Here is a 23,963-nt window from a genome sequence, read left to right on the forward strand (position 1 = left end):
TAACAAAAACAACTTTCTTTGAATGGTGGGGAGTTTCATCGTCAGCGGCGATACCCTACCCCATTGCTGGCGGTAATGTGGTGAAATGGAATAATCAGTCGCCTCACAGTGAGGACCGAAATCCTACTGTGTCCAAAAAACTTTAGAAGTGGTTTTATGGCAGAGCATTGGTGGGCTGGATTTGGCCATAGACCAAGCAATTTTGACATAGTGAGATCGAGAGTCCAGCTAAGTTAGAGACACTGAAAGTGTGGATCTGAAATGTTGGTAGTGCGGGCGATGGAGCAGGATGTGCTCTAGATTGTAGTACACTGACGAAGATGAGACGCGCGCGCTGCGTGGATCAGCTGTTCGACTGGCGATAGTTGGTTAGTCTACGTCCGGCGTCGGCCCAATAAAGAAGTTTGTTCTTTGACTCCGCTCGGTCTTCGTGCAGTATTACATAGGTCTTCCATTTTACCGCAGTGATGGCATATATGAGAGTCAACTTGTCGCGGTCAACTTGCAAACGGCAACGCCACTGAGCTGTAAAAGCCACACTGAGTCGCATCCGAAGAATTAATGCAGCGTCTTCACGAAAGGTGTTTTCCGGAAAGCGAGCGTAGACCAACTCGTGCAAGCATAGAAGGGGGGAGAATTTCACTTGTCAATAGGCGGGAAGCCAGGGGTGTCACTAGACGTCGAAGGATGGAGCGACGGTCTCTTCTCAGCAGGGCAATACTCGCTCCTAGATGAGAGAGCTGCTTCTGCGGCGCTGTCAGCTTGTTCATTCCCCACGACACCACGCTGGAACCCGTTGAAGAACTACCCTGTGCCCTGCTTCGTAGACATTCTGGTAAGCCGTTAACACATCCGTCACTAAGGCCCACCCAGCTGTTAGTCATCGCTTCTTATTCCTCGGAAATTATGCCTAAAACTTTCAAAGAACGTCAGGGTTGCACTCGCATGGCTGGAGCCTCGCCACTAACTCTACCACCGCTACCACTGCCGTCGCCAACACGGTCTTCGGGGCCTTCAGAGATACGGGACAGTATTGAACTCTCTCCACATCACTTCAATCGCCCACCTCACCATTAACTAATGGATGTGTGTGTGTGTCTCCACACCACAAGACATCTATGCAAAAGAGCGAGAAGAGCGAACCTTTGGGCTTGTTGGTATAGCATAACGAGGCACCCCATCAGTGTCGTTATCTGATAAAGAACTTGCTTTTCTGAGATCACCCTAACCCTGTACAAGATATATAACCCAAGTGTGTTTTCCGAAATAAACCTGTTGGAAGTTAGCGCCCGTCCGGTTCGTGTCTGTCAGTCTGTCTTCTCGTCTGCGCTTCCCTGCCTCGTTAGTCTATGCAATAGCATCATTTCCCGAACTAAAATGTTCCTCAGGATTTGTGCAAAGCAACAAGCGATGTTTTCTGCCAATTGTTAGCCACGGACATTGTCGGGCATTGCGAGCCGCCTTGTACGTCGTCGCCCGGAAATGCGATGGATAGTCATTAACGAGAGATTTGTACCATATTCCATTTTGCCTGTTTTCCGTCACGGCAACACATCCGGCACCAGCTTCCTAGACGATTCCGGAACCAATGCTCTACCACCCCCTCGTGCTTCGTCGGCGTTAAGCGCCGGCGAGTAAATTGGATTGCGGCGTTCGCCGTGGTGTACTCAGTGCGGCGTTTTTGCGTCCATATGTTCTCCTGGTTTACGGCGAACAGTCTCTTTATTATTCATTACCCATTCACTCTGCCGGCCGGCCTTATAGCGGTCTCTTACTAGATTGCTTATTTGATTTTTTAATTAAATGAACATTGTATTGTATTGTCCTTCCTACAACACTGCTCTACTTGTGTTCAACCCCAACACTTCAGGCGACCAGGCAAGTTCATAGTACGGGTTCGAGACTACCGTGCAATTAACATATCCACCCTGGATCCTTTCAAACACCCATGATTACATCACGCACCTTCGTGAATGTACACTTCCTTGAGCAAAAAATTACTCGGCCTAACACACACGGCTGTCACATTGTCTCATATTCTCCGGCCTCCGTGCGTCATTTACCGATCGGAGCTGCCTTGTGCAAGTTTAGTGCCCAGTGCCCGGAGTGCACGCCCATGGACTCCTGTCTTCTCACTCTCAAAGCTATACGGAGCTCGCACATGGCCACCAAATACGATAAAGGCACGAAGTACACCGTACAGCAAACAAGAAGTATTCCTCCAACCACCTATAACGAAGTTCTATTAGTCGAGCGTTTTTCATTCAGACGAGAGAAGGGGACGTACTGACGTCTCCGCATCAAAACTGTTGGACGCAAATGAGGAGCGTGACTGTGCATCTCCCGCCAAGCCCTTCCCGGACGATGATCGAAGTTTATGTGGCGCATATTTCATGTCATACCTCTTATGTTCTGCACCGAGAAGTCAGAACTCCTACACCTCCATGTTTTTCTCTACTACGATCAGCATAAACAGAAGAGAAACTACAAGTTTTTCTTGTGAGTAAGCGTTGCTTCTTATGACAGTGATGACGATAATGACAGTGATGACGATAATGACGATAGGAGAAGTATAGATGGTAGTGGTTCGTGAAACTGCACCATATCAGTAGTTATGAACAAAATCTTCAATACGATAACGCGAAGTGCCTATATGAAGTTGGTCGTCAGTATTCTTGCAATGTCGCTCTCATTACATAGAAAGCAGTTCTGTATTGTTATTTAAGTAAAAGACGTTAGGTAGGCAACTTGGTTTGGCTTGGTGGGGCAAAAATAAAATGTAGAGCGTGGCGCTGATGAGATGGATGGCTATTTCAGTTCTCGGAATTGGGAAAGGAAAGAAGATATCTAAAAGTTGCTTCTATAAATTCCACACCTCTTCCTTCTCGTTTCTAACTTGTGCGGCATCGTTTCTGACAGAAAAAAATAATAGGGAGATATTGAATTCGTCACAGGACAAATTCGGCTACTCCTATAAACAGTCCCCCCCCCCATAGCTTTCTGACTTTAATCTATTCAGCTTCCATGTAATTCATCATTTTCTTCGTCATGTAAAGATAACTCTCTGTGTTTTGTTTTGTTTTTTCTTTCTTTTCTTCGTCCAAACTAAATTCATATTTTTGTGCGTGAGCCCACGCTCTGTAGGGCTTCTTCGATTTATTTGCCTTCTTCCTTCGCCATTTCTCACAGGTCCAGTCTTCACATATTATGTCTCTACTGGACAACAATGCTTCTGAAGCTCGCTCATCTGCACTCTGCAGAATGCTATACCGAGTGGCACAGACATAGAAAGCTTAGATCACCGGCGGAAGAAAACTTTATATCACACTATAACGACGGGTGCACTCTAAAACAAATGGTGGTGTCGTTGTTATCGAAATGTTTGCCTGTCTGATATGGTTTGTTAGGGAGATCATGCGTCTGGGGCCGACTTCATAGGGAACTGCGCGTTTCACCCTCTGAAGTAAACCCAGCGAAATACCCAGCAGTCAGCACAAGCAGTGTCGTTATTCGAAGCCGGGTCATCTACACTCTTAAACCAGAACTTCACCGCATAGCACGCTGTGCGCCAACCATTTCCACCAGCATTTTTGCGTCAATTATCACATATCCAAATTGTCACAAACAGGCGTACGCCCCTGCGACACCCTGTCATTCGTTGTAGTGGTTGGCGCACATCGTGCTATGCGGTGGAGTTCTGTTTCGAGAGTATAGCACGGTGGAGGTCAACCATTGTGCTAAATGACACCTTTGTCGTCCTGATTTGTGGAAAACTCGGCAGCACGTCTTTTTGTGACAATTAACATAACATAATAGGGTGTAGTTTTTCTGATACGGCACAGGGCTTTCAAGATCCCACAAGGCTGCGGTCGATGATGTGCCATGGGAGAGTCGGTATCCCTTCCTGACATCGTCAACAGCAGAAGCTGAGCTGATGCTGGCTGGAAACTTTTCTTCGAGAAGTGTCTGGGCCAAGGCTCGGAGCACTGATGGGTGTGTGCCGGTCTTCTTATTGTTTCTTATTGGTTATTGGTTATATCTTATTGGTTCGTGGAATGGCCGTAGTTTAGGTTTGTGTTGTGGCTTTTTTCTTTTCTTTTTGACTATACCGTGTGATGAGTCGGACCAGGTGTCTTTCCAGCTCTTGGCTCCTAATCACGACCGCAGGAGGCTCCCGTGCTTCTGCGAGGACAAGGGATGTTCTTGTTGTTGCTTGCACTCCAAGGCAAATCCTAAGGCTCCTTCCTAGGGTTGCATCTATAGTTGTCTTTCCTGATAGGCATGAGGCTTAGGATGCAGTGTGCCAACAATTGGCGTACCAGTGCCTGGTGAAAATTCTTGATCATGCTCGTGTGTTTTACACCTAGTGCACTTTGTTCTGTGACCTAGCACCGGCCACAATCTTCATAATGATGGCATAGGTTTTGGTTTTCTGCCGGAGTTTTCGAATATCTTCTGTCCAGTACAGGTTTCTGCGTAGGACGGTTCCTAAGAATCTGTGGCTGGATGGTCTCTTGACTAGGCTAAAGTCCTTGAGGTTTTTTTCATGGTGAAGGCTATGAACACACTTTTTTTCCGGAGAAAGGTCCATGGCGCTCTCTTCGAAGAATGTTATGATAGACTTCATGGCATATTCCAAAGTGTTCTTGCACAAGTGTTCTTGCACTCTTGGCTGGCATATCGTCCGCTGGTCCAGATACACACATCGTCTCCGTAGACTGTGATTTTCACACCTTGGGGGAGTAGAGGCATCTGTCCAGCCATGACTGTATTGAAGAGGGTATGGTTAAGGACTCCCCCTTGTAGGACTCATTGGTTAATTGGCACTGGGTTTGTTCTTCCATCTTCAGTTATCATTTCAATGGGCCTGTCTGTAACATAATCAGAGATCCACTGGTGACGCCAGCATGCAGCAGACCCTGACGCGCGTGAGTGTGGCTCACTGTGTCAAATACTATGTCAAATACTGTGTCACTGTCACTGACAGGGCTATGCAGTGATCAATATCAAAGATGAGACCTATTACATAGTCCGTCGAGAAGCGTGCCCTACGAAACGCAGCAAACTTTTCTGGGAAAAAGTTATGCTTTTCTAACAACCACTACACTCTTTTCATGATCATTCGTTCCATCCCTTTTCCCGATCAATTGGTGAGGCTGATGGGACGATAGGAGCTGATATCTCTAGTCAGTTAGCCAGGCTTGAAGGCTGGGACCACTTGTGCTGTTTTCCAGTCCTTGTGGAGCTGTCCAGCTTGCCTTATGCTTTTTTTTTTCTGTATGCAGTAGGTTATCCGTGGCTGTTGGACCCAGGTTTGCCAGATGCCTGTACGTGACCTTGTAAGGTCTGGGGGCTGTCTTCTTGATTGATTGATTGAGATATAAAAAATATGGAGCTGTGGGACCGGATAAAGTCGGGTCGGCTACTCCAGTACTCGTGAATAGCAAAGAAAATAGGAAAACCAACTTCAAGATAACCAAGAGACATTAAAAAAAAGGAGAAGAAGGAGAAAATCATTCCTTCGTCCGGTCGTCGCTGGAAGAAAATCACTTGAACTGCAACGTTAGAATCTCATATGGCAGCATTCCTCGCATGTCTTTCTTATAACATTAGTTTCTAATTAATGTTAACTTCACCGGAATAACGCAATGCACGTTCGTGATATTTTATCTTTCTACTCCATCGTAACACTCAGTGCAGGAACGAAGACCCTGGTGGGTTGCGACAAACAGAAGGGATACAGACGTGACCTCCTATGAACAGGGTTGTTTATTTTATCTCTGCTCCTGGCGATCCTTTATTTGTCCAGCCGTATACCTCATCGTTGCAGAACGAGCTCTTTCCCTCTCTGCCAACAGGGGGCACAAACAGTTCATTTATAGAAGGACGTATCCAAATGCAGGGCAAAGAAGGCCTCCATAAAACCTTTATACGGCTAATGGGCGGAGGTTACGTAATGAACAGCCCCTCGCTCCTGATCTGCTGGCCGCAGCGCTTTTATGTGCCCTTGCGTGCATTGCGTTCTTACACGCATCTTCGCCGTGCTTCTCAACACCCAAAATAAGGAGAGAACTTCCCTCGAGGACTCGTCTCTTTTTATACTCAAAGGTAGTCGAATCACGAAATTGCTCCTCCTAAGTCCTAACCAACCGTTCCCGAATGATTCTGTCTTTCGCTGATCAATTCTGCCGTGCTGACGGCCACAGTCTTCGTAGCGTATGCAGTTTCCTTTCCCGTTATATTCGGTATCGTGTGCTCTAAAACGTCACTCTATTGAGGAAATCTCGTGTTGCCAGACGCTTTCGCCTTGACCGCATGCGCTCTCAAAACACACTTTACAGACAGTTTTTCATTTGCTGATATGGGTCCTATGTAATAACGCCCCCTATACCAAATGAAGCCCCCACCCCCTCCCGCCCCTTCCCCAGCTCGACGCTTTCCTCCCACCTTCGATATGTGTGACACAGAAGTGACCGTGAAGTGGTGGTGGTGGTGGTGATGTTGAAAGGGCTTGCCGTTGTCGGCCTCACGTATGTGGGCAACGTCACGACTGACGCCCTGGGGAATGTGCGTCCTGGGCCGACTTCTAAGGGAACTGTGCCGACATATGTCTGAAAGCGTCTGAGGAAAACCCAGGAAAAACCCCAGACAGCACAGCCGGCACCGGGATTCGAACCCGGGTACCTCCCAGTCTCGACGTGACAGACCGTGAAGTGGCAGTGACACAGAAGTCACAGTTCATCCAATCGCAGCAAACGAGTTGATGCACGACAAGCCCGGGCGAAAAGTGGCGAAACGATAACGTCACGTCGGTTTATGATCAGACCACTTTTGGTATACACTCTTAAAAATGAACTTCACCGCATAGCACGCTCCTAGCCAACCATAATCTCGAATGATATCGTTATCTGCCCTGATTTGTTGAAAACGGGAGGCGTACGCCATTTTTGTGACACTTATGCTGTTCATAATTGTCACAAAAAAGGCGTACGCCTACCGTTTTCAACAAATCAGGGCAGATAACGATATCATTCGAGATTATGGGTGGCTAGGAGCGTGCTATGCGGTGAAGTTCATTTTTAAGAGTGTAGGTGGCCCTTTCACATTGCATGTGTCTAATCCGTCACGGAAACATTTGCTGTTTACTCAACTTTGCTGGAAGCTGTGTGCTTCGCGATACTTCCAACTTTAGCGTTTCATCTTTTCAGTAACTATATGTGACCCTATTTTCTGTCTCTTATAGGGTGCGGTCTGCGGACTTGGTGGCGCAGTGGACCACAGCCCAGTACAGGAACATCAAGCTTACGGGGGTAACCGACCGATCGTGCACCTTAGACTGTATCTTCATATGAAATACTTCCATTTGCGTGTATCAAGAGCACGCGAGTACAAAGCACCGGACCTGTCTCACATATACGTCTTTTCTCTGTGTTGGTTCGGTATCGCCCTTAAAGACTACAGTAATTCACAGAAGCAGGTGAATCAACAACAAGACATACGTGACGACGATGACATGTGGTGTTCCATCGCAGGAATTGCGATACTGTACCCCGGAAGCAGGTGACACTCATTATGAGGCACACAAGGATCTCATTTTCACAACACAATCCGACTCGAGTGGAGTGCACTATATTTTCATCTCAGTTGAAATCAGAATGCGGCGTATGTAGTGACAAATGGAAAGGGGTAAAAATACGCAGGAAAATTACAAAAATTCCGAATTGAGATCAAACGGTACGTGGAGGAGTGTTCTGTAATTCCGGAATCATAGGATGCGACCTTTTCCGAATCAAGGTCCGGTGATGAGCAAACGCAGCGCAACAACTATATGTCATGATGATGGTGTGGGTAAATTCGGCGCTTCACACTGCTGTCCCTTTGCCGTTGGGTCTAGCATGATGGGGATGATGATGTAGTGTGGTGTATAGTGGGAAAATGCGAACAGATACCAAGCAGGTCGGTCGATTTGTAAAACGTTTACAACAGAACGCATGGTTCTAATGGTTCTAAGTTTGGTCGCGCGTTGTCCCGAGCACTGAGGGTGCGAGACGAAGCTGAGGAGGTCGGTTGTTCAGCTTTCCAATTTAAAACAGCAGTCGATGTCGCTCACTTTCGTACCGGCATCAGACAACATAGGTATTATCTATGTTCGCTAGCACACTGCACCCGCAGAACGGCCTGTCGCAGACTATTTGGGGGCGATAACACGGAGCGAAGGCGACTTCAAAGACGAGGGTGATTGAATCCCTGCCAACTCCCTCTTGCAAGGCGTTGTTTTGATGCTGAAGCATATTGTGCAACGAAACTCGCAGAGTTGCAATTACAATCTGCTCATTTCCAAAGCCGTTCCAGGAAATACTAAACTCCGAAGGCTGTGGAATGCTTAGTACAGGTGAAAAACAAAAACGTGGAGTACTTAATCCCAACGAGCCCGTTTGCATAGAGGTCGAGGATGAGTCTCAGACTCATTCACAATAGCCTTGGCAGTGCATGAAGCACGCGCTCGGTGCGCGTGGAGGAAGCGCTACCAAGGCTATCGCGAATGAGTCTGAGACTCGTACTCAACTTTTATGCAAACGGACTGCCTACTGCGACAGTTGTATTATGGGAAAATATCCATGACAGTATGTGCTTCCTCATTGTCTCGTTTTTTTCAGCGTGCTCTCACTTAGTAAGAAAGGTGAAAACAGCGCCTCAGGTGCACTCTCTAAAACAGAGGGGGGGGGGGGGGTATAATGGCATGATCGGCTCTAAAACAGAGCTTCGCCGCATAGCAGACTGTTCGACAACCATTGCCATGAATTGCTTTCTGTCGTGACGTTGCCCACCTCGGTGAGGCCGACAACAGCGAACCCTTTCACTAGCACCGCGACCACCATCTGTTTTTACAGTGCAGGGTGTTCACAAATGAGCTGACAATAAGATGCCATGCATTCAGTTATGCAGATGATTAATTGGTATTTGAATTCGCTGTTGATCGCTATTCGGCACCCTGGCAGGGATCGACATTGTGATTGGGTAAACCGACTTCTCAGACATAGAAAAAGAAGAAGAAAATGTGATGTGATGCGATGGGATAGAAAACAAAAGGGGATTTAAGGCACGACAAAGGAGAAAACGTATCACATCGGAGCATCGATGGCAACTATGGCGGTCAACTATGGAAGGTCCATTTCGTCTATAGGCGTTGTGATCTCCAGCAAAAGCAGACGGATTTCTTCAGGTCTTCAGGAAGATTTGATTGACTGCTGTCTGGAAGAGAATAATCGGTGAAAAATTCAACATAACAACAAAAAGAGCGCGCAGTGTATACAATTTGTGTAATTAAAGATGGACAAATGCACGGAGATGACAGCGGTGCTCGAAGAAGGCGGGCAATGAGTAGCACCATTTTGATTGAAGGTGTCTGCGAATCCGCTGGTGCTTCATTTATCCTTCGTTTACTGATTTGCGTGTTTGAGCTACTTGAGTGTTCAAACGTCTACATAACGAGTGCGCTGAACTGTAGACAGAAATTTTTGTATATTTTGCTCGTATATAGTGCATGTTATTTGTTTTATGTCTCGTCTCGTCATCCCCTTATGTGTGGCCATGAGTTTCTTGCGGCTTCTGGCTTGCGGACTCTGAATTGCCTCCCCACAGTCTCATCTGCAAACGGCATTTCGTTCAGGCGCGAAGATATTTCACGCGATGGATGCCACGAGGTGTCTCGCGCGTCGTCGGTCACGAAACTACGTCTCGGACGGAAGAAAAGGTGTTTCTCGAGACACGCGTGAGGAAACCGCAATGGCGCCTATTAGCGTAGGGCCACGCGCATCCGCAGCACCTGCCAACGGAGTTCCATGCGAACACAATCTGTTGACAGAGGGCGTCGAATCGACGTACGTTGCCACTGGATGCGGAAATTCCTTTACTTTTTTCTTCTCTCGCCGACGCGAAGACGTGTGTGAGATGTAGGATCTTTTCAAGGAAATGCCCTTTGGATCCAGTAGCGCAACAGATTTAATTTCTAGCATCAGCAATATTATGGAAGAATTGCTAAAAAGTGAGCGAGCTGGTGACTAGAATTCATATTAGAATTAGAATTGTCGACGCGCTCACTGACGAAGTGGGTAAAGGGCAACCTCCATGGAGCGAATGTACAGCGAAAAAGCTGCGAAGTTCGCTCAGCGTCGGACGCCCTGCGCGAGGCGTCCAAAATGTGAGCGTCCGCCGCCGATCTGCCCATGCCAGATATTTTCGCCCAGCGTCCGCGATTCCGGAAGCGTCAACTGCAGATGAACCAATCAAAGTGGTCTTCCGCTACGAATCTACGCCAGATCGCCTGCACGTCGTCGTCTGTTCTCGTGAATTATCGTCGTCGTCCTCTTCTTGCAACTGGATGCTGTCGTCTGCTCGCTGTTTCGCCAACTGCATCGTTAGAACGTGAGGCATTCTCTGCGAAGAAACATGTTTTCTTTTCGGAGTAGTGAGTATGCTTTTCGGTACGTTACTGGGCGCATCTTTTCAGACAGATGTTGGATTTAGTTGCAAAATTTGTGACATTAAATGCACTTTTTCGAGCAATTGATTTCACTAAGCTTTCACCTTATACCCTGGCAACAGTGACATCACAGCATGACTTCCCGACGCCGTCCGCTGGTTTTTCGCTCCATGGAGCTGGTGCCGGCGAACAACTGGCGGCGGAACGCGCGTGGCAGTCTGCCGCGCGAACTTCGTTGCAAAAATTCGCTCCATGGAGGTTGCCCTTAACACTCTAAATAGCGGCTCCAAATCTGCTCTCCTACAGTCCACTCCATGCAGTCTCCTACATCTTACTGGAACTTCTAGCTCCATCGCCCCTGTCGTAAGCGATATCCTAGGATTATATCAAATGCCGTGAAGGATAGACATGACATAATATTCCAGTGGATTACGGGCCACTGCGGCATACTTGGGCACGACGTAGCTGATGCTGCAGCGAGCAGAGCACGTCAGAAACGCTCTGCCCGTCAAATATGCTACAGCCAGTCCGACCCAATGTGCATTCTGCCATGCAAAAATGGCTCTCCGGTGAGGTGAGGTCCCCCTTTCTCCACCAGATTGACCCAGGGCTCACAGTTAGCCTATGCCGCCATTTTTTTCGACGAGATATGCCACGTTGGTTCACCGGCTTCGCCTAAATGTGCCCTACACACTTAAAAATGAACTTCACCGCATAGCACGCTCCTAGCCAACCATCATGTCGAATGATATGGTTCTCTGCCCTGATTTGTTGAAAACGGGAGGCGTACGCCTTTTTTGTGACACTTATGCTGTTCATAATTGTCACAAAAAAGGTGTACGCCTCCCGTTTTCAACAAATCAGGGCAGAGAACGATATCATTCGACATGATGGTTGGCTAGGAGCGTGCTATGCGGTGCAGTTTATTTTTCAGAGTGTACAGCGGACGATTGCTACATAGACTTAGGAAGGCAGACTCCCCTAGCTGCCGCATGCGTGGGTCTGTAAATGACACTGCACGTTTCATAAAGTCCTGTCGAAGATATAGCGGCAGCATCTCCGGCCCACCTTGGCCTGACTGAACAGCCGAATTTTTGATGCAATGATCTTCAACGTGTTGTTATCCCATAACGTGCGTTAAATGCATCACTTCGGCCCGTGATTCGCTACGGGCTCTCGCGCGACTCTATCAAAGCGGCTTTGGAGCGCGCGAACTTTAAATATAATGATAACGATCGCTATGTGAATGCTGAAGATCCAAGCCCTCCAAGCGTTCGTGCAGTTTTTTACTGACACTAAGCTGTTGGATGTACTGTGACTGATGTACTATGACTGATCATGTGACGCGTGTCACACACGACAGCTAGTTTCTTTTCATTTTTACTCCTAAACTATCATTCTATTTACTTTGGACACTTAATTGAACTGGAGTAGCCGGCTCTCTCATGAGCATGCCACATTCTCCATTTTATTTTTCCTTGCACCAAACCAAACCAATTCATATTGCGCTTTAAACGAAGCATTTAGACGGAGAATTCGTCCGTCCTTATGTCCGTATTTCTAACTCAGTCTCGTGATCATATAGCATGTATTCACGAGCCAATAACAGGGAAAGTATAGCAAAGAAACGTACTGTCTAATAATTTCCGAAGACGGCAGTTGAAGAAATGTTAGCGAGTGCCGGGAATCGAACCCACATCTCTCCAATTGCTGGTCGGGAGCTGACATTTGACGACACTATACGCCGACATTTCACATCGCGTTTTTTTATTCCGTGTTAGCGCCGCGAAGCAACTGTGGCTATGAGCGGCGTACAGACGTCAGGAGATGGAGGGGGGACAGCAGGAAGGAGTGGGGATAGTTGTGTCCTGGGCCGACTTCAAGGGGAACTGTGCCGACATTCGTCTGGAAGGATTCGGAAAACCCAGAGAAAACTTGAGACAGCATAGCCGGTGATAGGATTGGAACCCACCACCTCCCAGTCTTCAACACGACCTTGGATACCACCAACGAGCGGGACGCCGGCTCGGCCATGCCGCTGATATTACACATTTCACTACTCATATCGAGGCCTGGTTCCCTCAAAATTGCTTGGTCCCTGGCCGAATCAAGCCCACCAACCCTTTCTGGACACAATCGCACTTCGATCCTTGTTGTCAAGGGCCTCATTATTTCATTCCTCACATCACTACCAGCAATGGGGTAGAGTATTGCCTCTGGCGATGAAACCCCCCATTCATCATATTAAACTAAAGTTCAGAAAGAAACCGACCCCATTCTGTCACTTGTATGTTCACATTCACGCGCACGCAGACGCACACACCGAGGCAGGCAGAAATTTTATCAGATAGTAACGCAAGCTGCAGATGGGGAATCAACAGTTGTGACTGACACCACATTAAGTCTTTCCTTTCTTTTTTTTTCTTAATAAATATACTCCCCCTCAGACTGCAAACTGTTTGATAATCGAAGAACTGTCTGCGTTTCTTCATGATAGCAGGGATTTGGTCCTGAAGGAGGCAGAGCTTTTGTCACAACGCTGGGCATATTTGTAGGAACAGTCACCAAGTGCGAGAAAAAAATGGGCCGTAAATATAGGGATAATAGGAGTAGTAACAAATGATTGAAATATATTTTTTGCAAATATTAGGGACGTCAACGCTTGGGTGGAACCTCTGCCTTCATCTGGACAAAATGGTGCACAGACGATTCTAATTGTTTGTTAGTTTTCCTATTTCCCTATTCTTGCTGTAGGCGACTCATTTCTTTTTTCCATGCATCACTCGGTGCCCCGGTCTTCCTTTCTTTAGCACACGCACACACGTAATATGTATGCACATACAGTTCCGTCTGTTTCATTTGTCGTTCTGGATTTATTCGCTGTATTCAACGTTCCACATTTGATTTTTGACGTGTCGTATACGAAATTGCTGCACTACTTCCATCTTCTTTAATTCATTAGTAATTTAGCTCGCCTCGTTGCTATAACGCAGCCTTTCGCCCTCCTCGTCTTTTCCTTTCTCCCGTCGGGATACATCATTTCTCGAATTACAGATCATGTCCTTATGATATGATGCGCTTGTATAAGCAATTATACGTAAGTGTATTGTGTCGCGGTTGGTGATGATCGATCCAATAATGGTCACATGTGGCAGAGATGTAAACACTTTGTGACGAGCTGCGGGCAACAGTTACGAGGATTGATTTTATCGATGAGACAGAACCAGACAGAGCAGCGATGATTCCACGTTCGTGTATAGACTATAGGCAGAGCAGCGACAAACAGGCATTTGATGCGGTGCAATATGCACAGGGCGTGGGATAGCGTCAAATAGTTTCTAAGCTTCCACTCTGAAAATAGCTTTACCGCATAACACGTCCCTGTACTAAACCATCACTACCAATTATATTATTCAGTACCACGACGTATTGAAAAAGGGAGCCTTACGGCTGTCTTTGCATTCATCTTAATGACCAGACTCTCTCTATTCAAATCAGGAGCTACACCTGGTTCTCCCTGAGCGTGTGGTAAGTTCTCTTCCTGGGTGCAGGGCACGCTCTTTTTCAGGTTGCAGGACGACCACGCGACTTCGTCGATGCAATCTTTTTGCTCGCGTGTCGGTTATTCATGAGAATGCGAGGCAAGCTGGTCTCGAGAGAGCACAAAATATCTGCGTGAGAATTCTTCCTCGATAGCTTCTCGCTCACGAGACAAATTTGGCAACTTTACGAGCATTCCTCGCAAAAGGCTTGACCTGTCTGGGTGTTTGAATGAGAATAGGTGTGCGCAATGACTCTCCGTACTGCATTTCCACAGTAAAGTTGCGTTGTGGCGAAACTCTATAGAAGGCGACAGATCGCCAACAAAGCACAATCTGAGCAGACAGCAATAAAGGTCTTGCCCGGACGACGCCCGTTGGACACACAGAGCGCGTGTGTACACACATTTGGGAATTATATATCGTGCCGCTCCCTTTGTTTGCGCTGCCAAAGTGCGTCGTCGTCTCCCCGCCGGAAACGCTCTCATAAATTGAACCTCAGCCCCACCTTGTGGATGAGAAGCCGCCGCCATGAAACCTTCGATTATGGACGACATTCGTTGCCGATAAATAGGCTTCACAAATAGGTTTTACATTATGCATTATGCACCTACCTTACATACAGTTTTGATTGACAGCTCGTACGGCTGTGCGAGACGGAGTCCGAGCAGGGACGGAACAACATTTCATTGTTGTCGTTCTTTATGAGACAATTTTCCTGCTTGGTTACTCGGACACACTCGTCCACTCTTCTCGTATTCACTGCCCCAATCACGTTCTGTGCAAAATTTCCGAAACGCAGTGTCTGTGATAAACAGTGACACTCCACGAAAGAATCATCACTTGGACGCATCGGCAAGCCTGTCTAATGCACAGCGCCACTCAGGCTGCGTTGGAGTTATACTTGGGACGGCAAACGGTCGGGACAGTAAAGCCTTACGTTCCATGGCAGCATGGGGTATAACTAACCATTGGCACGTCTTTTTGCACGTCAGTCAAAGTCTTTTGCTCAGCTGTGCCTACGGTTTTGTTTTTCTTTTCATTTTTCTTTGTTCGCGATTTTTTATATATATTTATTTTTCTTATTATTATTTTTTTTTTCGAACCAGACGGTTCGAGGACGGTTCCAACCATTCTGATATGATACCTATACACTCTTAAAAATGAACTTCACCTCATAGCACGCTCCTAGCCAACCTTCATCTCAAATGATATCGTTATCTGCCCTGATTTGTTGAAAACGGGAGGCGTACGCCTTTTCTGTGACACTTATGCTATTCATAATTGTCACAGAAAAGGCGTACGCCTCCCGTTTTCAACAAATCAGGGCAGATAACGATATCATTCGAGATTATGTTTGGATGGAGCGTGCTATGCGGTGAAGTTCATTTTTAAGAGTGTATGTTACGGTAATGTATAGTGGTATAGTGCCCTATGGTATGTGCTCCCGTGCGGGTATAATTCGCATATTTCTTGCTTATAAACGTTTATTCCACATATACGTATTTGATATATTTCAATTCCTCCACAAGTTGCCAGATTAAACAACTTTTTATTGTGTAGCCTTTCGGCTCGCAATCTAATATAGTATCTAAATTAGTATCGGCAATCTAGTACCGTATATAGTATTGGTTCGTTTGGTTGGTTGATATTGGATGGATGGATGAAGCCTCCGTGCATTTCCATGCTCTTTACGTGAGGCCGACAACGGCAAGCCCTATCGCCACTACCACCACCACCACCACCATCCATGCTCTTCTTTTTCCAATTCGAAATATGGCATAGTATGGACCAAATGATTTCCTTACTCCTTTCTACTTGTAATTGCAATTGTGTTGTCGCATCCCATTCCGATGCGTAATGCCTGGAGGGTAATTAATAAATAAATAACATATGTTGCGTAACGCAATATACAGGCACACCGTGGAGGATAAAAGCTGCACTATACGTGACATCGCTTTGTTGACGTTGATGTCGATGAAGAAAAAATAATAGGAATATATTGAATTCGTCACACGACAAATTCGGCTACTCCCATGAACAGAACCCCCCCCCCCCATCGCATTATTCTTTACTCGATATTAGCTTGGTGAATGCAATATCCGCAACTCACAGGCACAGACATCATCAGGCGTTTATTGTAGCGAAGTCACTGAATTTCCCCGGACAGTCAGCGAATGGGGCGATATTATAAATACACCAATATTAATTCTAAATTCACCACTACACCAATAGTTCACCAACAAAAACAGTTTATTTATTAATTGTTATGCCAAGTAAATTACTTCTAAAATGTAATTAAATTACATTCCTCATTACAAAAGTTAGACTTCAATTAAATTACATTACTCATTACTTCAATTGAAATGTAATGAAATTACATTACAGTTACTACGAAAAACTAATGACATTACAAAGTTATTACTGCGAGATTAATCGTAGCGGTGTTGGGGATGTGGAAATTCACTGTCAGACAACACTATGTCGTAACAACAAGATATATTTTATTCTGTGCGTCACAACGATTGCCATTTTTTCTTATTGCAAAAAGCTCTTGTTGCAGCGTATAGAAGCAACTGACTTTCGAAGTGACCGTCGATTATGCTGCCCTCTTATGACTGAACTTGTCTTTATATAGCCATACTGTAGACTCCCTCGGCCGATGCAGACGATGGCGACGCGGTGTTGTAGTCATGGTGGGCGTTGGGATTCTTTTAACTCGCCAGTCACCAACTCTCTTTCTGCCGAGTGCCAACAGAACACACATTCCATTCTTTTATAAAAAGTAACGAGGAATATCATTAAAATTACTGTCCAAATGTAATTAAATTACATTACAAATTACATAATGTCAAAAGTAATGCATTACATTACAAATTACAACAAAAGTAATTCATTACTGTATTTTACTGCATTTCATTACGGTAATGACATTCCTACCCGGGTACGAGGGGCTTCTGTCCCCGTCTCTTGCTGCAGTATACCATTATGAACATGCACCAACTCCCTGGTTAGGATACGGGAATGCAACAACGACAACAGATAAATTAGTGATGATGAGATGTGTCCTGATGATGGGACGATGAACGACGCTGAAAAGGGGTCGACAGTCAGTGGAGTCAGTGAGACGACATTAGGGGCGGCGAGAACATCAACACAACGCTAGGCAATAACACGACACACACACAAAAAAAAAAACACAGCACACAGGTACGCAGGCACATGATAGAGCTAGAGCAGACCGGTGTCACGGAGGAAAATCAGAAAATACTCCAGAGCGACGATGTTCGATCTGGTTAGACCAAGTGCCGAGGATGGTTGCCAATACGAATGATGCGGCCGCGATCGATTGCAAGTTTCGTGTGATGTGCCGCATAATATCGGATGTGGCACAGATTTCTTCCAGTAATGAACAATCTTCGTTGGTGACCACATCTCATTTATGTGTGCGTGTATGTGTCGTTGATGGTCGTTTCGCGATACGATTATCATTAGCACCACATAGTAACAGGAGTTTTACCGTACATGCTCCCCTTCCGGTATCATATATGCACGGTAATGTGCGTAAATTAATCCAGTTGTTTAAACAACACCCCTCCCAGATGTAGCGATATTCGATTTTGCTCGCACGTCCTTCATTCGTACGCAGAATTCCATTGAGCAGAATCAGTATACGTGTGGATGCTGGATGCGCAGGCTTCACTCTTGTTTCTATACGATTTGTTTTCTTCTAACCTTCTATAACCGCTCTTTAGGAATTATACGTAGAGGGACCCTGGTGGTTTCCTCGTTGAAAGACCCTGTACCCCTCGGGTCACAAACAAGAGCGAGCGTTTATTTCTAATGTAGCTACCTGATAGTTCAATCGTGATGTGGGTGATCTGTTAGACGTATTATCAGTTCGCACATGCGAGTGTCATATGCCGTTTACAAACTCGGCTGCATTACAGGATAAACAGCGCCCAAGACTTCATGCATTACACAGTCTGGTTTTCAATATCGGTTGCACGATCGACAGCAGTCAGAGCTCGAACTCTCGATATACTTGTAGTTAATGTGCACTCTGCACCATTCGCGCTCCTTTCATGTGCTTCTTCCTTTTGTGCGACGTATAGCGTTGCGCAACCAGAGGACGGGAGTTCGAGTTGTACTTGCACATAACTTCATTTTCATATTTCACATCGCATGCTTCTCGTGTAATGGGGTAGGGTACTGCTCTCAAGCGGTGAATCACCCCAGGCCATAGTCACGATTTAGTTGTTGTTGTTGTTGTTGTGCACTTTGCAAGGGCTTGGCTTGGAGTTTTCTGTCTAAAAAAAAACACACACAAGAAAAAACATAAAAGCCGAAACGTTTGAACCGAAAAAGGTCAGTCTCTTAGGCCAGTGTAGCACGTTTAGCGAGCCATATGTCGGCTGCTCCTATATCTTGAAGCAGCAACACGGACAACTAAAACTAAAACTATATGCAGACGGGCCCTTGGCGTGGCGCTGACACTTGGATACATGGCCAGATTTACTTTCCGCGATGTCTGCACATTTTCAGCTTCGCAAATGTTGTGAGGGCGTTTTCGAAACTGGGGGTTATTAACAGAGGCGAACGGGCGCTCATTAACGAAGAAAACATACATGCGACTGTTGTTGAGGACCACTTACAAAGTTCAAGGTCCATTCAAGATGTCAAGGATGCATTCAAGAATGTCAAAGTTCAAGGTCGATGTCTCTACATCATCTGCGTAGTAAGCGAACAATATCTCACAATTAGGTTGCCACCACATTAGTATCAATCATTTCGTTTGTGGATTGCCACCTTTTCATATGAATATGCTACCGTACTAAAAGGTGACAATAGTGGCATTTTAGGGTTATTCTGTCACGAGGAACACGATATTCCGCAATCGCCTATCCGAGTTATCGGATTAAAGAGGTGGGATGGGTGACTGGCATTAGGCGAAATGGGATTGTCGCGCAATCAGATTAGGTGAAACGGGACTGCTAACGAGTGCATGTGAGTTATAGTTACCCGTACCCCACCAGTTAGTGATTGACGGCTGCAAGAAATGAATTCGTTCATGGGTCAACACGTTACGTGGTGCTAAACAAGGACCTTTTACATTTTCTAAACAATACACTACTTTGGCAGGTCCTAAAAATCATGTAACTCTTTTGTTGTTGCGCTTCGTGCAGTTACGTCCTTTAAATCTCAGCTCGTCCTGCAAACGGCTCGATCCGTATATAATATCATCATTCATCACAAAAAGCGCTAGCCTTTCGTTATTATTATGGTGTGTGAGGACGTAATCAGATTAATCAGATGGCATGGAATGATGTAATGCTTATTCAGAAAATTATAGCTACGTGGGAGAAATGAAGTGATTTGAACTGATGTTGCTCCCCGAATTGTGCTACATGTGACACACTATATGGCGGACACTGAGCTCATCCTCATATACGCTGTGCTGCATATGAACGGCCGAGATCCTGTTTACGGTTAGCTTTGCGCAAGGTCCTCCCTCCCCACACCCCCCGAAAGTAACGCTTGATTAACGTAGCGCTCGTGTTTCACCTTATAGCAGCCTCCTCGCCAATCATCATCCCGAATGAGATTGTTCTGCCCCCTTATTTGTTAACTACGGGAGGCGTCCGCCTTTTTTGTGACACTTATGCAGTACATAATTGTCGCAACAAAGGCGTACCCCTCCCGTTTCCAACAAATCAGGGGCGACAACGATGCCATTCGGGATGATGGTTGGCTACAGCGTGCTATGCGGTGAAGTTCATTTTTAAGAGTGCGCTATTACAGGGCGGGCCCCACAGGTTGAACGCAAACTCTTTCCAAGGCTATGCGTTTTTTTTTTTTTTTTCTAAACATCTATAACCGCTCTTTAGGAATTATATGATGATGGGATATACAGGGTGTTTCAGTTAAATCCCCGCGCTAGATAATTCGCGAACCGGTGCACCAATCAAAGAACTTTTTTTTTTTACAAGTATCTGCCTGATACCGCCTACAAGCTGCGCACCGTGTGAATGGGTGGGAGGCGCTCATTATTTACATAAAAATCTAAATGAATTCCGTGATGATTTTCGCATCAAAATAGGTGCTACCCCTTTTGGGACCTTCAGTGGACACCTTTTACAGAAAAATCTGCCACTGAAGCGGGTCATTTCTAGTAATTAGTTGGTTTCATGTTACATATTTTTGTCGCGGCTGGTCGCGGTGAAGCGCAAAAGGACGCTCTTCCACTCCCTTATCCACCAATGAATTACGTCCTTACACCAATGAATTAAACCAATGAATTACGTCCTTTTGCGATTCGCCGCAACCAGCCGCGACAAAAATATGTAAATCGAAACCAACTAATTACTAGAAATGACCCGCTTCAGTGGCAGATTTTTCTGTAAAAGGTGTCCACTGAAGGTCCCAAAAGGGGTAGTACCCATTTTGATGCCGAAGGCGCCCTGCTTTAGAAGTAATGTTTTTTCACGAAACTCATTTGGATTTTTATTTAAATAATGAGCGCCTCCTGCGGCAAAACGGTAAAACGTGGATCCGCAAGATAGCAGCATTAAAAACCAATATTTGTGCATTCGTAATAACGTAGCGCTCATTGCTAACAACAACAACGACAAAAAGAAGAACAAGACCACACAGTAAATTCAAAAACACCCTTTCTGGATAAAAAAAGGTGTTTTTAAGCAAATACACCCTTTGTAATTCCACAAAGTTGACCAAAGGCCGCAAAAAGGGTGCTAAAAAGGTGTATGAGGAAATACACTCTTTATTACACCAAGTGCTGTATCAAAAAGGGTGTTTTATGCGTTTACACCTGTCGTTACACCCTTCAAGTAACACTGGTGTCGAAAAAGGTGTTTACGTTATATACGCCCTTTCTACACTGGTGTTGAAAATGATGTTTTAATTCGTGAGAGAAGAATTACATTGGCTTGACAGCTCCGCTCATTAGGTGATCACATTATAGACGATAGCTTGAGTTGAAAACATAATATTTGACAGGGAGGGATGTCAGGAAGCTCGCTGATATCTTTGACTCGTTGCAGGCGTGCGTGTTAATTGAGTTCTGCCGCGCTAAGCCTAGCGAACATACCCCAACAAACTGTATTTCAGTATATGATCAATCTGGTACGCCAATTTAGGCTACCGAGGGTGCCCAGGCTGGCATCGTCTGAAGATGGCAGCATCGTAACGCCGCTCATTTCAATTTAAATTTTCTCTCACGAATTAAAACATCATTTTCTACACCGGTGTAAAAAGGGTGTATATAACAGAAACCTCTTTTTTCACCCTTGATGATCGACATGGGATAAAATGTGGTGTATGTCGATGTTATACCTTTAATGATGCTCTTTTTGACCTTTTGCTTCTATAAAGCGGGATAGAAAATGGTGTTTTTATAACAATACACCTGTTTTGAGCGAATAAAGGCATAAAATGATTTACTGTGCAGGAACCACATTGTTGTCAGCTTGCTGCTACCGGACCGTGTTTCAAAAGTGTAAAACAACCTTGTTGGACGATACATTTCACAGTCAGTGGCCTTTGCTTTGTCCTGTGCATGGCCACCTGCACACACCATGTTATAGACCAGAAAACGGCCAGCCTTATTGCTACGTAAAAACACCATTTTCTACACCAGTGTTAGTTGAAGGGCGTAAAAAGAAAGAGACAGGTGTAAACGCATAAAAACACCCTTTTTATACAGCACTTGGTGTAACAAAGAGTGTATATTTTCTCATACACCTTTTTAGCACCCTTTTTGCGGTCTTTGGTTAACCTTGTGGAATTGAAAAAGGTGTATTTACTTAAAAACACCTTTTTACCCAGGGTTTTTTGAATTTACTGTGAGGATGGGTGTTACGACACGGCCAATACTGGACAGCCTAAATGATTTTTTCATTAAACTAATTTCCCTTTCCTGTAAACAAAAGCTTCCTCATTCGATATCTTGAGCTGCCTTCGACATATTCTATATGTCCTATATGTTTTCCTATATAGATCTTTTGTCGTATTGCGACCGACCACAAAACTGCGTGACGTCTATATTATACGTGGCCAGGAAACCTTTAATTCCGCTAAACGAAATACCAGCGAAAATTCAAAACTTTTAATACTATTCAAAAATCCCGTACAATCGCATTAAAACGCACGAGAAGGAAAAAAAAATCTGCATACATAGATTCGAGCGATTATCCGAAAGGGGGTTCCATGTCATTCAAAATCACGTACAAACAACGACAATTAAAACGAAACTATAACTAAAGGGCAATTTAGGAAAAACAATCACCGTATGACGCCGTGTCTGATCCTCTCAACGGGGTGCTTTGTAATGGTTAGCGTCTCACGGTGTAGCCGATGAAAGATTTGTCCCCGCGGGTCGTGCCCAAAACTATGCCCGGATGGATTTAATAGACGGCGGCGGATAAAGCGGGGATTAGGATTATCACCCCCGTGCAGACCGTCCCTCTAAACCAATTAATTCGGGGATGTTCTCAATGGGATGACATCAATGAGACGGGGCTACCATATGGCCCGCGGATGAGACAAAAACGGTATCATCCGTACGCTTTGTCCATGGACGATTCCCCTCTGGTGCTCGCTCATGGATAAGTCATTCGAATTACAATTCGCTCCTATACAATCTGTCGCAATATATCGTCTTTGGTATACGCACAGCGCAGAATGCCATCACATACGTTTCTCACGCTCGTGGATATAGCGCTCCAGGTAGCGGTCATCGTTCCCAAATCAAATGTGAACCGCAAAAGTTAGAAATGGAATTAATGGTAAATGCTTACATTCGCGGACGTTCCTAGGATTTTGCCCAGACAAGTACATAGCTTCCGGGAAGTGGGGGGTGCAGAAGCCTGCAAACAATAAACAAACAGAACGACGACAATCCCAGCCTCTGATATGCAGAGACAACATCTGAGTATGAATCATGACAACCTGCAAGTAATCAGCGCACAATTTTCGCAGGTGATCTTGGAGCTCCAGGGGGGTCCCTTTCCCCACCCCCTCTCGGAACGCCTATGCTCATAAAATATATATTGACATAGATGAGCGGTGCACTTTAGACAGGCACGTTCCTGAAATGACGGTTTCCAACCTATAGTGAGTTGTTAGCATCAACAACAACAGCAACGGGTACATGATACGGTGAGACGAGACGAGATATTTCACCGCAGCAATTACGATATAGGCAAGCATTGTTGCTACACCTGGACCGAAGTCATACGAAACACTGCAGTGGCTCGGCCTTAACCGAAGGCACAGCCCGAGGAAAGCATTTCAGCCTCGTCCACACTCCAAACTAAGTGTGTCATTCCAACATATCACATACACAAACCCCGTTTGCTCTCTCTACCGGTTCAAATCTGTGTGAAGAGATCCCACAGGGTGAACCGTTTTGTCGAGCGGGAACGAAAACTGGAGCATGTCATTCTGCGAGTCGTTGCAATTGGACCGTGTCATCACGCATTGTGGTCGTGGAAGATTGAAATATGGCACTCATAAAAAAATAATAATAATAAAAAAAATGAAAGAAAGAAGCCGGTGAACTGCGGCAATCGAACCTGCCATCTTTCATGTTCAATCTCTCGCGTTCTTTGGCACCCTGAGTTCAGTCAAGTTCATTGGAAAGTAATGGATGGAGAGAGATGATTTTGGCTCTTTTAAATATCATACAGATGTGCGAATAATTATTTGAAGATCGAAGCGAATAGACATTAGCCGTAAAGCAAATACGAAGCGAACAGTTGCATAACTGGACCGGGTACAGAGCACATGTACGGATATAAGAATGGGTAAAGCATCTATATGCGCAACACTGTATATTCATATATACGGATCAGAATATGAAGTCACTTTGTCTCTTGTACAGTTTTCGGCTTCATGTGTGCAGCTTCGGAGCTATTTGAATA

At 45.4% G+C, this 23,963-nt stretch overlaps 1 protein-coding gene and 1 long non-coding RNA gene across 4 annotated transcripts in view; both read left to right on the forward strand.

The window, feature by feature from the left end:
- Window positions 1-23,963, forward strand: part of LOC135396590 (uncharacterized) — a 356,249-nt gene that overhangs the window by 58,108 nt on the left and 274,178 nt on the right. The gene's annotated exons all lie outside the window — the stretch shown is intronic.
- LOC135397938 (uncharacterized) overlaps window positions 1-23,963 on the forward strand; it is a 71,337-nt gene that overhangs the window by 46,813 nt on the left and 561 nt on the right. Inside the window, exons 2-3 of one of the 3 annotated variants that reach the window (XR_010423897.1) lie at window positions 3,824-3,993; window positions 7,244-8,748. Coding sequence is in view for 2 of the 3 variants with exons in the window: in XM_064629425.1 (XP_064485495.1) it covers window positions 3,843-3,993; window positions 7,244-7,352 (260 nt within the window). In the remaining variant the exon portion in view is untranslated. Of the gene's footprint in view, window positions 1-3,823; window positions 3,994-7,243; window positions 8,749-23,963 lie in introns of those variants that run through there. The other 2 variants (XM_064629426.1, XM_064629425.1) reach the window with 2 other exon arrangements.

This window comes from Ornithodoros turicata, chromosome 6 (assembly GCF_037126465.1).
Source record: "Ornithodoros turicata isolate Travis chromosome 6, ASM3712646v1, whole genome shotgun sequence".
Classification (NCBI taxonomy): Eukaryota; Metazoa; Arthropoda; class Arachnida; order Ixodida; family Argasidae; genus Ornithodoros; species Ornithodoros turicata.